Source organism: Rattus norvegicus, chromosome 12 (assembly GCF_021556685.1).
Source record: "Rattus norvegicus strain SHRSP/BbbUtx chromosome 12, alternate assembly SHRSP_T2T, whole genome shotgun sequence".
Classification (NCBI taxonomy): domain Eukaryota; kingdom Metazoa; phylum Chordata; class Mammalia; order Rodentia; family Muridae; genus Rattus; species Rattus norvegicus.
In genome coordinates this window covers 43,061,349-43,073,297 of record NC_141545.1, presented here as the reverse complement: position 1 = coordinate 43,073,297, position 11,949 = coordinate 43,061,349, and the positions used below count along the sequence as shown (strand labels likewise).

The 11,949-nt window shown below is 56.0% G+C and overlaps 1 protein-coding gene across 4 annotated transcripts in view; it reads right to left on the bottom strand.

Moving 5' to 3' along the window:
- Positions 1–75: 75 nt before the first annotated feature.
- Positions 76–11,949, bottom strand: part of Tpcn1 (two pore segment channel 1) — a 56,368-nt gene continuing 44,494 nt past the window's right edge. For 2 of the 4 annotated variants that reach the window (XR_015633870.1, XR_015633869.1), the window contains exons 16-29: positions 10,846–10,902; positions 10,705–10,758; positions 10,107–10,179; positions 8,695–8,802; positions 7,734–7,805; positions 7,470–7,501; positions 7,168–7,257; positions 6,238–6,353; positions 5,631–5,677; positions 5,074–5,142; positions 4,868–4,952; positions 3,667–3,806; positions 3,415–3,495; positions 76–2,220 (exon numbers count right to left, since the gene is read on the bottom strand). Coding sequence is in view for 2 of the 4 variants with exons in the window: in XM_087577684.1 (XP_087433810.1) it covers positions 2,104–2,220; positions 3,415–3,495; positions 3,667–3,806; positions 4,868–4,952; positions 5,074–5,142; positions 5,631–5,677; positions 6,238–6,353; positions 7,168–7,257; positions 7,734–7,805; positions 8,695–8,802; positions 10,107–10,179; positions 10,705–10,758; positions 10,846–10,902 (1,109 nt within the window). In the remaining 2 variants the exon portion in view is untranslated. 4 annotated transcript variants of the gene reach the window in all.

The following is an 11,949-nucleotide window of genomic DNA, read 5'->3' as shown; positions in this document are numbered from 1 at the left end:
GGGTGGGGGAGGTGACGTGGGGTCAGTAGTGGCCCACCCACCAACAAGCTGGAAGTCAAAGGCTGCAGCCAAGTCTATAAAGCAGGGGCTCTTTATTGGCACGACAGAAATCAGGGCACAGTGGGTTCCTAGGTAACAAATTACTGTATAAAACCTTCCATCATGGCTCTTAACACATACAAAATGATTGTCTGCACGGTGTAAGGCTGAGGTGGGGGAGGAGGAGCAAGGGGGAGGGGTCGGGCACAGTTCCCACAAGAGTGCCTATCCCCAGTCTGGTTCCATAGCTGCCCCTGCTAGGCTATGACAGGGAGCCACCAGTTCCCACTCAGCTGAACTGAGGGAAGGGGAAGCTGGCTTAGACAGGATCCCAGGGGCCTCAGCTTACATCCCTGGGTGACCCAGTCTGTTCCCTGCTGGGCTAGCAAGTTTGAGGGTCAGCTTGGTGTGTGCTCAAGGTGACTTCTGTGGGGACAGGTTTTCTCAGGCTACAGGACAAGCTCAGTTTGGCCTGACAGCCCAAACTCCCTCAGGCACCTGGCTGGTATGTGCTGAACCTGGGGGTTTTAGTACCTCTATCAGGGCCCAAGACCAGTCCCTCTGCCTGAGCCTGCTCCCCTAGACCAAGGGTACCTGGGGTAGCCTAGAACCAGGCGGGTTAATCAGAGGCCCTAGGCTCTCTTCATAGGCCTCCCCCCTTTCTGCTTCCAAAATGCCACTCATACACAAGCTAAGGCAGCCAGCTAGATGAAGTTGCTTCTCAGGTCTGTGGCCTAGAGTCTAGGTTGAGTTTAGGTAGAGGCCAAGAGCTCTTTGAGGTGGAAGGGACTTTGCCAGTCTCCTGACTCTCTGTGGAAACCAGTGGTTTTCCTGAGGGTGCGGTGTGGGGCAGACTGTGCTTTATTTAGAGTAAAAACACCCACTTTCTGGCTTGGCCCCTGGTTCAGCAGCTGGGAGAACGGGAGGGGACCTGTGCCTGCCTGCCCACTCCAATTCCCAGGCAGCAGTAGGTTCGGAAGGGCAGGTTCACAGGGCTGCCTGGCAACTTCAGACAGCCCTGCCTCCTTCCCACCCCTTGTGGACAACACAGCAGGATGAAGTGACCAGGGCTCCACCCCTGCTACGCCTGCCTCTGCCACTTTACTACCCAACCGTGACATCAAAAGAACCCCCACAAGGCACGGTACAAGGCTGCTGAGTGCTCACCTCACCCTCCTCCCCTACCCACCTAACTTATGAGAACCTTGGAGGACGCCAGTACTCACTGTGCCTCAGAGTCCTTGAAAAGCAGCTAGCCGTGGCGTGGTGGCCGGCCAGGGACTGCTATGATGGGCAGTTAGTGTCCCTGTGCTGTGTGTGGCTCCCTCCCCAAACACAGTGTCTACTGCAAGAGTGGAGGTGTGGGGGTGAGGGACCTGCCTTCAGCACCAGTTCAAATGAACTCCTCCTGAATGAGTCAAATTCCCAGGGTCTCCAGTTGGCTTTCTCCTGCTGGGTGAGCTTCCCTACGAGGCTGTGGAAGGGTTTCAGCAACAAGAAAGGACTAGAAGCCTGAGCGAGTACACTCTGCTGTCTCTGAGCCATCTCTGGCCTCTGTCCGGTTTCTCACTGGGTCCCAGGCACTGATTCCCTCAACGGGACCTTCTAGCACTTTGTCATCTACAGACGCCATTCAGCGGGATGTGGGGTTTCTTCCTAGTGGTTTTGTCCCTAATACCAGACACAGACACCTGTGATGGCTGGAGGACAAGTAGACAACAATGCAGGGACGAAGCCCGAGGCTACAGCAAGGTCCCCCAGGGAATGCTGGCATTGCTAAGATGAGACAGCCTATTTAAGCAGCCTTCTTGAGCAGGAGGGCTTCCAGAATTTTCCATGGTAGGAAGAGCTCAGCCAGGTCTGAGCCTCCAGCCTAAACCAATTTCTGGAGCTCAGGAAGACAGAGCGAGGTGGTTCGGACGGACCCTGGCTAGTCCTTTTCTCTCTCTGTGTAAATATGTGCATATATATGAGTGTGTCTACATACACACATGGTTTCCATACATCGTAGTACATAATACTATGGTGTTATTGCATAGAAGAGGCTGGCTTGACGGAGCCGGGCTAGGTGACGGTCTGGGAGCGCTGGCGACTGCCGGGGGTCTGCTGGGCTGCAGGGCTTGGCGCGCTGCCCCTGAGCTGCTGCTGCTCCTGTTCCCGGGCATGTTCCTCGTACCACTCCTAGAGAAGAAGTGGGTGCTGCTCAGGGTGGCTCGCCTGCCATCTCTCCCACTCCCCCAACTGATGTGAGGGACACACAGTCCCAGAGGGACAGCGGAAGAACCTCTGCTAGGGGGGGAGACAGCAGAGGCAGAGCCAGGCCTGCCCACTGAGATGACCACAGCCCTGGATATACAAACAATGGCCCCAAGTAGAGAAAAGGCCACAAAACTAGCGGCCTGGCTCAGGCTCTGGAGGAGGCCAGGTCCCAGGCTCAGACACTGCTGCTGCCTTCCAATGGGCCTCAGGGATGCCTTTCAGAAACCCAGAGCCACTTATCTCCCGGCCTCCCCGGAAAGCCAGGGTCTGGGGTACTTCGGTAGGTCGGGCAAGTGTTAAACAGCCCCCCCATATTTAAAGAAACCAGTACCCAAACCACAGACTTTGAGACCTTAAAGCATTCTCCCGTGGCTGTGCCCTTATTAGCAGAGGGGAAACTGACACCAGAGAGGCTGGGCAGGCTAGGAGAAGATGCAGGTGGCCCAGCCTCTAGGTGCCTTGGGTGGTCCTGGGCAGTTGTCCACACTGCTCTTCAAGGCACAGACTGTTCTGTCCCTTGGGGTGGGGTCTGTCAGTGACACCAAGGCTCAGTGGCCTTCACATATGTAAGGGAGCCGACCATAATGTCTTATGATGATGGAGCTTCTGCCAAGGAGGTCCCTGAGACCCCAGAGGAAGGAGAGCCTAGGCGGGGCTCACGCCTTGGGGTTCTGCTGGTGCTTTGTACTTTTAACAGCTGCTGGTATGGGAAGACTGGGAGGTGGTGGAGGGAAAGGAAGGAAGGGAGAAATTGACTTTATCCTTCTTCAAATCAAAAGGCCCCAAGTCAAAATGCCATCGCCCTGAGCTTATTCCCATCTGGTAACAGGGGCAGGAGGAGGGAAACAGCCTCCTTGTCTGGGCAGCAGGTCTTGCAGGGACCCTGGTCTCTTCCCTCCTATCACTCAGATCTCTAGAAAGATCCCCATGGGGCACTGGGCACCCTCCAAGGGGTGGTATGGCCATGCAGTGGACAGGGTGGGAGAGCCGCCACCCAGGAATGCTGCAAAGTATCAGAAGATCAGCACTGAGGGACTTGGTCCTGGGTCCCACGGAGCACAAGGAACCTTCCCAGCCCCCCACCAGAAGGGCGTCTCCCAGGGTGTTGGCCTGTACCTGGATCTCCTCCTGGTACATCTTCAGGCTCAGGTCACTTTTGGTTCTCGATCGCCGTCCCAGAAACACCATGGAGTTTTGCTAAGGAGGAACCGAGGCCATGAGGTGTGCATGGCTGCAGGTGGCATGGGCTCGCCTAGGGCTGGGTCACGGAGGCTGCTCCTACCCCACTGAGGTTTCTGCAAGGGTGCCACCTGCTTGAGGTGTCAGGCCCCGCCCCCCTTTGCAGCTGCAGAGCCTGTGGCCCCTTACCTGGTATTTCTCCATCTGAGAGAGGGTGTCGAGCAGCCGGGTGACATCAGAGGAGGTACCTCGCGCCTCTCGATGAAGTTCCAGGATGGCCAGAAGCTCCTCCTTGGACATCTCCTTCTCGATGACGATGCCACTGTCCACTGAGGGTGGGGAAGGCAGAGTCCCGTAACCACTTCCCCCCACTGTGGAGTCTCATCTTCCTTCCAAGCAGTACTCACTCCCTGCGGCAGCCACTGGTGGTCCCTACTCCCCCTCCCCTCACTAGCAGGCTGAGTGCGTCAGGAAGGCAGTATGTCTAGCCAACAGCCTACAGGGACACAGGGCATCAGGGAGAGCAAGATGTGCTAATTCAGCATCTGGGTATGGAGAGTGCATGGACCACCTCAAGGCCAGCCTAGCAAGTCTGAGGCCAGCTTGGGCTACACGAGCACCTATTTCACAGGAAGGGCTTGAAGAGAAAGTCTCCAAGTAAACAGAAAAGCGTCAGGCAGAATTGAGGACGCAAAGATTTGAGGATCGCTGAGCTAGCAGGACTGACTCTACTCACACGCGTTTGTGTGCATATATAAAAATCGACCAGCTTGCTACCACACTGATTTAAGAACGGGTGGGAACGGGAGGGTCTGCTCTGCCGTTCGTTCTCTTTCCTTTCTTCAGCTCGGGGCTGCAATCTGGGGCTTTGTACATGTTGTGCCCGGAAACACTGAGCTGCCACTCAGGTAAGAGTGAAGATGGCCGCACACGCGGGAAGCAGGGTGAGCAGCCAGGCCACCGGGCTGCAGAAGGAACTGCTCACACCCGGAACAGGGATCTGTGGCGGTCTGAGTGCATGGCAGAGAAACGTGGCTGCACTGAAGGCTCACACTGGGAGTCGGGAGCTGGGGTGTGTTATAGGGAAAGGTGGCACTGGCTGACAGGACTAGCTGTCCTTCTGTCCTGGCTATTAGCAGTATATGCCGGTCAGAGTCTGTATGGGGTTGAGAGGGCTCCTCCCACAGCCTTTCCCACTCAAGGTGAAGGGATGGCGGCTACCTGTTATACGTTTAGAAACTGGGGGCGTTTTTCTATTAGATTTCTAACAACGGATCTACATGAGACCTGGACAGGCAAGGCAAACGCAAAAGCGGAGGTGCTGCAGTGAGACAAGCAGGCCTGGGATGGCCAGTGGGCAGCCAGTGCTCGGGCCGTGAGTCGTACAGACCTTCCGATTCCTGGCTCTTGCGGCTGTAGTTCATGCGGAAGACGAAGGCCTCCAGGATGAAGGCCACGATAATGGTCATCACCACCTGGTCGGAGAGAGGCAATATGGCGCCGTTAGGCGAGGCCCTTCCTCTTGGGCACTGCAGCCCCGGGGACAGGAATGGGGTGGGAGGGGGGAGGGGGGAAGATGGCTGTGGCGGAGCCTACCATGGTCACGATGTAAAAGGTCATGAAGTACAGGCGGCTCCAGTGGGAAGTCTGCGAGGTGACGCCTTCCTGGAGGGGGCAGTGAGTGAGTTTGTGGGCAGCACGGGCCACCGTCTCCTGGGTCCATCAGCCCAAGCCCAAAGACAAGTGACACCCAGCTCTTTCCTGGCCCTCCCTGTGACTGTGGGGCCCTGAGGTGAGGGCCTCTCGCTTCTCGGATCTGAGCGTTCCTTTCTGTAGCCTCAGACCCCAGCCCTTTCCAGAATGGCTGACTGGAACGCAGGTCAGCACAGATAATCTTCAGCAGGAGAGAATTTATGGAATGGGGTGGGGGAGAAAGACCTGGCGTGGTACACTGCTGACCGTCAGACACCCAGAGGCTGTCAGGGTGCACAGGGTGGGGGGACACAGCCAGCAGCAGCACAGAGCCAAAGGGGGGCACCACCCACACCAGCACCTTCCACTAGAGCATGATGAAAGACCCCATGCACTGTGGGGACAGGAAGAGAAATGGCTCTCCAGGCCTGTGGTGGGGGGGGGGGTGTCCCAGAACTTACCATGATGATGTACCAGTTGTTGACAACGGTGAGCTCAAACAAGGTCACTGCAGAGGAAGTGGGGGTGCGCCTCAGACCAATGTCTGGGTAACTGCTTGTAAGGGAGGCCTGCTACCCAACCTCTTCCCCAAAAGGCATGCCCTTTGACAAAACAGCCCATGGTGGGCTAGCTCTGGCTAAGACTAGTAGCAAGGAGAGAGCAGCAGACTTCACTGGGTACAGACGGGAGCCAAGAGGGGTTCTCCCTTCCCTCGAGAGGCCATGTCCAGTGGGGGGATATCCTCCCCTCACCAGGCTTTTGCAAGGACCCAGGGAGCAGAAAGGTCCTATGTCAGGGGCTATGTGAGTACTGAAATGGCAGTGGTGTGCTGAGTCCCCTCTGCTGGCACTGCGGCACGCCATGCTGACCCTCCAGCCCTCCAGCTAGGGCCTCTTATCTCTCCGTCACTGTGAGATCTGGTGCCTGGGTGAGTCTGGACCCGCCTGATCTACAGCCGCACAGAACCGCTGTAGAAGGGACCCCAGGAAGGGCACCCGGTGTCTGGGTATGGGGGGAGGCCTTACGCAGCTCTGAGCCGGACCGAGGCCTCCTCTAGGACTCACTCACCAAAGCTGTTGAGGATGTTGTCAAAGTTATTGAGATAGTAGTAGCCTTCCTCCACCTTGGTCTTATTGCCCACCGTGTGATTGATGAATCGATAGGCGTCAGCCACCGTGCTGGAGCTAAGGAGGAAGACAAGGAGGCAGGAGGGTTACAAGATGACTGGCCGCCTTCACTGGGACAAGCACGCAAACCCAGGTCTGGCTAGGGGTCTCCTTGACTCTCCGAGCCACCCATATCCTGCCCCAGGCACCATTGCTGGGTATGTCTGCAGCCTTCAGAGGAGGAGGCGGAGGTGGTAAGAGATGGGGGTCTCCTCTACCCTCCCAGGCTCCTCTGGGCATGTGTCCCCGCTTTGACCTAGTAGCTCCACTTGGCGGGGGACCCTGTTTGTCACACTCCGGCTTTATACACTCCTCTGTCATTTGTAAGAGTTAGGTGCCCACCACACCAGGGAGCTCACTAGCAAGGCTATGCCCAGTGTCCCCATGAAGGAGGACTGGAATGAGCTGCGGTGACCCATGTATGGGCTCTCGGTGCAACCGTCAGCTGGATGCATACGAGGGTCACTGGTGCCCCATCAGCGCCCAAGGCTGCGTGGGTAGTCGTAACTGGACACACCTATGGTGGGTCATGATCATTTCCTTTTGGAGGGGAGGGGAAGGGGCAGGGCCATGGAGGTGTCACCCTCACTCTTCATCCCTCAGCCCTGCGATCTTTTTGCCATGTGTCATCTCTCTAGTCCCTTGCCGGGTCCTGGTGTCTCCTGGACAGTATATCGGGGTGAGGGGTTGCTCTGGTTTGGGGGAGGGGTGTGTCGATTGAGCCCTGCTACAGATGGGTGACACTGGCTCCCATGCTGTCACTCGGCTCTGTGTGCCCAGCCTAGCAGCAAAGCCCATGGTGGGCAGGCCCAAAGCCACCCGAGCCACTTACTTGCAGCAGTTGGGGGACAGTCGCCCACTGAAGAACTCCATGCCCACGATGGCGAAGGAGTAGTAGAAGGTGAGCAGTGTGAGGCCGAGGCTGGGGAGGCAGAGGGACAGGGCAGTCAGGGAGGGAGGGAGGGGACAGGGGCAGCTGCAGCGCGTCCTGGTCCCCCGGCACTGACTGCGGGAGGCATGCCCCTAGCCCTAGCCAAGTGACCATCGAAAAGTGTCTGCAGGGGAGGGGCCGCGAGGCTCATGGTGGGGGGACGCTAGGGACAGATGCCCCTTGATCGGAAATGCACCCCTTACCTGTGAAGGTAGGCTCACAGGTGACCCCTTACCTGTGAACGTAGACACAGGTGGTAAGTTGACAGCTCCCTGCCCTCCCCACTAGACAGTTCAGCCAGGCCAGTGCTGCCAAGGGGACCTGCAGGGTCCAGATTCTGTCTCTTTGAAGACCACCCCCAAACTCTTGAATCCAGCCTTCCTAAGAGTCCTCCTTGTTCCCACTTCCCCAAATCCCTAAACGAGTCTCGTGCTGCCTGGACCTGCAGGCTGAGAGGCGGGCAGTACCTGGCCATTCGTGGCAGCAGCTCAAACATGGTGTCCAACACATTGCGGTAGCGTTTCTTCAACTTGAATAACCTGAGCATCGAGAACAATGTTGCTGGCACCACAGAGGCAGGGGCATGGCCACACAGCCCCTTCCTCAGGGCCAGAGCCTTGTAAGCACTCCTCTCCCCACATCAAGACAAGGCTGAGAAGACTTGTGCAAGCTGAGCTCACTTCCCTCAGGACTCATAGACTGTGGCACTGGACGGGACAGACCCGGGACACCAGGGGCAAGCCAAGACTCTGAGGAGCCAGAATGGGCTAGCCTCATCATGTCATGCAATTAAAAAAGAAATGCAGCAAGTCCCCCACTGGACTGGACAGATGAAGCCAGCAGCTCAGATAACACGGCAAGCTCAGGAAGGGGGGTGCACAATTGGACAAGCTCAGGAAAGGGGGTGCCAATCAGACAAACTCAGGAAAGGGGGTGTAAAATCGGACAAGCTCAGGGAAGGGGGTGCACAGTCAATCAACAGCAGACTTGCTCTAGTTGGCCAGGAAGGAATGGCAGAGAGTGAGGACATGGTAGGCCGTCAAGGCAGCTCTGACTCCTGAGTCCCCAAGAGCCCAAGCCCCAAGGAAGGCATATAGGTAAGTGGGACCCACTGGGACCTGTAAAAGCCAGGCAGCAGGAGCAAAGTGCCAAGAACATAGGTTGATACAGGAAAAGAGGAACGACCAGGGATGTCCCTCCAGTCCCTCAAAGTAAGATGCCCTGACAGAACACTGGGCAAGCAGGCAGTGTGGCTTTTCCTGGGCTGCAGGCTGGGCCATTCTGCCCATCGAGAGCTTTGCATGCTCCTATCCTGAACAGCTCGGACTAAGATGGGGGCCCTGCCGCCAGCTGGCAAATCTCATGGGCTAGTCTTAAGGGTCCCCACCCCTTAACGCCCATTGCCCACTCCCAAGCCCTGCAGGTCACCTCAGCAGCTGAAGGGGACGCAGGACCACAATAAAGTAGAAGGGCTCCATGTTGAGCGTCAGCGCGAGCAGTCCCAGGAAGGCAAATGCTGTGACTGAGAAATCGAACCTGGCGCCGGAGAAAAGGCCAGTTTGTGGGTGACATTCCAGGCTTCCCTTCCACAATTTCCTCCCACACCCCTGCTCTTAGCTGGCGTCCATAGAGACCTGAACAGCCGCGGCGCACAGTGGGGCTTGTGCCTGCCTGGTGTGCTCAGGACAATGCCCTATAGCTGGCTATCCCCCAGCCTCAGCTCAGGTCTGAGAGTCATCCTTGGGCATTCTGACTCCGAAGCCTTGGCCTCAGTAGCCTCTAGACTGCTGGACACACTGAGAATTTGAAGGCAGGACTCAAGACACACCAGGCAGGCCCAGGCCCCACTGTCCTTGTACAGGCCAGTGCCTGGGATGGGATCCTGGGTGTGCGTGCGTGCGTGCGTGCGTGCATGTGTCCCCGTCCCTGCTTTGATGATATAGTGTCTCTGTTGCCCAGGCAGAACTTTGACTTCGGGGTTCAAGGGATAAGCCCTCTATTGCACCCTAAGTGGAGACGACAGGGGGCCCCATCCACTCTGATTTCCTGATTTCTTCCCACTCTGCTGGTCGTATTTTGATGACCCAAGTCTTCGAGATGTGATCTGACTTCACACTTGAGTTAACTTTAACTCAAGGAAAGGGTGCACGGCCTCCAGAGCCATGTGGAGGCCACGTGGTCCTTGTCATTTGGTTTTTTTTGTTGTTGGTGGTGGTTTTTTGTTTTTGTTTTTGTCTTTGTTTTGTTTTTAAGGAATAGGGTCTCTACAGCTGGTCGGTGGTGGCGCAGGCCTTTAATCCCAACACTCGGGAGGCAGAGGCAGACACATCCCTGTTGAGTTTGAGGCCAGCCTGGTCTACAGATCGAGTTCCAGGACATCCGGGGCTGTTACAGAGAAACCCCATCATCTCAAACAAAACAAAGCAACCAGCATAGCCCAGCTATGTGCAAATATCCAGCTGCTTGCTGGGAATGACCTTAGACTCCTGATCTTCCTGCCTGCACCTCCTGGGTGCTGGGATGACAGGCCTATGCTGTCAGACCGGCTCTGCCACACTCAGTTCTGCCCTGTGGCTTTTTTCAATGCCAGCCAAGAGGAGGTGGAACCTTCTGTGGCCCTTATAAAAGTGACAAAACTTGATGACTAGGAAGAGCCAACTCTGGGGACCATGAGTACTGGTGTGGGTGACCCCAGAGGCTTTAGGTAAGAGCACCAGAGAAGCCTTGGCTCACGGGCAGACAGAACTTGCTAGGGTGTCCCCAGAGCCACCTGCCCTTTGGGAGTGGGAGGGGAGGCCGACCTGGACACCTGCCTCAGGGTGACAGTAAGCTCTACTTACAGGTTCCATCCAGAGGACAAGTACTCCACAGGGCCCAGGCCAGCCACCTTCATGAACAGCTCAACTCCATAGACTAAGACAAGAGGGAAACATCAGATGCTGATCTGGGTTCTCCCCAGCCCACTGGGGGAGGTGGCCAGCTAGAGGCCAGGCTGAGGGACATGTTGGGGGCCAGCTAGAGGTAAGACTGGGGGACATGTTGGGGGCCAGCTAGAGGTAAGACTGGGGGACATGTTGGGGGCCAGCTAGAGGTAAGACTGGGGGACATGTTGGGGGCCAGCTAGAGGTAAGACTGGGGGACATGTTGGGGGCCAGCTAGAGGTAAGACTGAGGGACGTGTTGGGCCAGTAGAGATAAAACTGTGGGACATGTTGGTGAGGGGAGCTAGAGGCCAAGCTGAGGGACATGGTGGAGTGCCTTATGTGACCAGGGGCCAGTAAGAAGTGTGTGGATTCGAAGCAGGCTAAAGGGGTCAGACTAAACCTCTAAGGTGGGGGTCCTTTGAGGTTCTGTTTTAGGGAAGGGCCATGAGATGCTGTAGCTGGTTGGAGCTCTCACAGCTGGGTTTAAGCTGGGCAGAGCCACGCAGCACACTTACTGGTAAGAAACACGAGGTAACTCCAGGGCACGTGCTTTGAGATGAAATTCCCACCTAGGAGACAGAGGGGTGACAGAAGTGGTGGTTGCGGTCAGCCAGGGACTCTGTGTAAAGCAGGGAGGGGCCCCAGGCAGAGCTCACCTTTCAACATGAATGTCTCCACTAGGATCCAGACACCGTTGACAGCCACCACCAGGTCTGCGATAGAGAAGCCGTGAGAGGGGGTCAGAGGGACAGGCCTGCTGGCCTTACAGGGCTATGTGCAGGACCCCCAGGGGTGGGAAGAAAGTGGGCCTGGGCTACACACCATCCCTGAAGGTTTCCACTTCTGCTTAGAGCTCTCACTATGGACCAACATCAACCGGGGATTCCTTTAGGAAATGCAGTAGTAGCTAACATGGTTACCATCCCTACAGTGACTGTGGTCAGAGGAGTCCAATTTGTCAACACAGACAGCCAATATACTTGGGCTTGTCTGCCTTTAAGATGACCATGGTGCTAAGAGCAGCTGCTCTTATAGAGGGCCTGGGTTCAGTTCCCAGAACCCAGATGGTGGTTCACAACCATCCGTAACTCTGGTCCCAGGGATCTGACTCCCTCTTCTGACCTCCGAGTGCCCCAGCACACACATGGTACACAGATGCACAGGCAGGAAAAACACTCGTAAAATAAATAATAAAGGAAAACTTTTCTTTTCCTTTTCAAAATGACTGCATGAACACATCCACATCACATGGTCACAGAGCGTCTACCCAACAACACTCTCCCTTCTGGATCCGTCCCAGGAGCAGGATGTAGACACAGGGGACATAGGTACAGGATGGGGGTCAGGGGTTGGTTGAAGAGATGGACACATTCACCTAGGGGCATGCCACCCACAGACATGTGGTCCCTTTGCGTGTTACTGTGCTGTGGTCTCTACTCCCTGACCATGGGGACACACTGCAGAGGGGGAAGGGTCCCTAACCACACTCCCATATCTAAGCTCTTTGCATATACTTTTTTTTTTTTTTGAGACAGGATTTTGTTATGTGACTTTGACTAGCCTGGTGTTTGCTATGAACCCCCAAGCTATTCTCAAAATCCGGACGATCCTCCTGCCTCGGTGCCTGGAGTGCTGGACTTACAGGCTTTGGCCACTATGTCCAGTTCTTACAGCTTTAAATATATATATATATATACATGCTTGTTTATTTATTTGCTGTTTATTTGTGGGGAGCAGGGTGGGACGTGCGTCACCAGGCA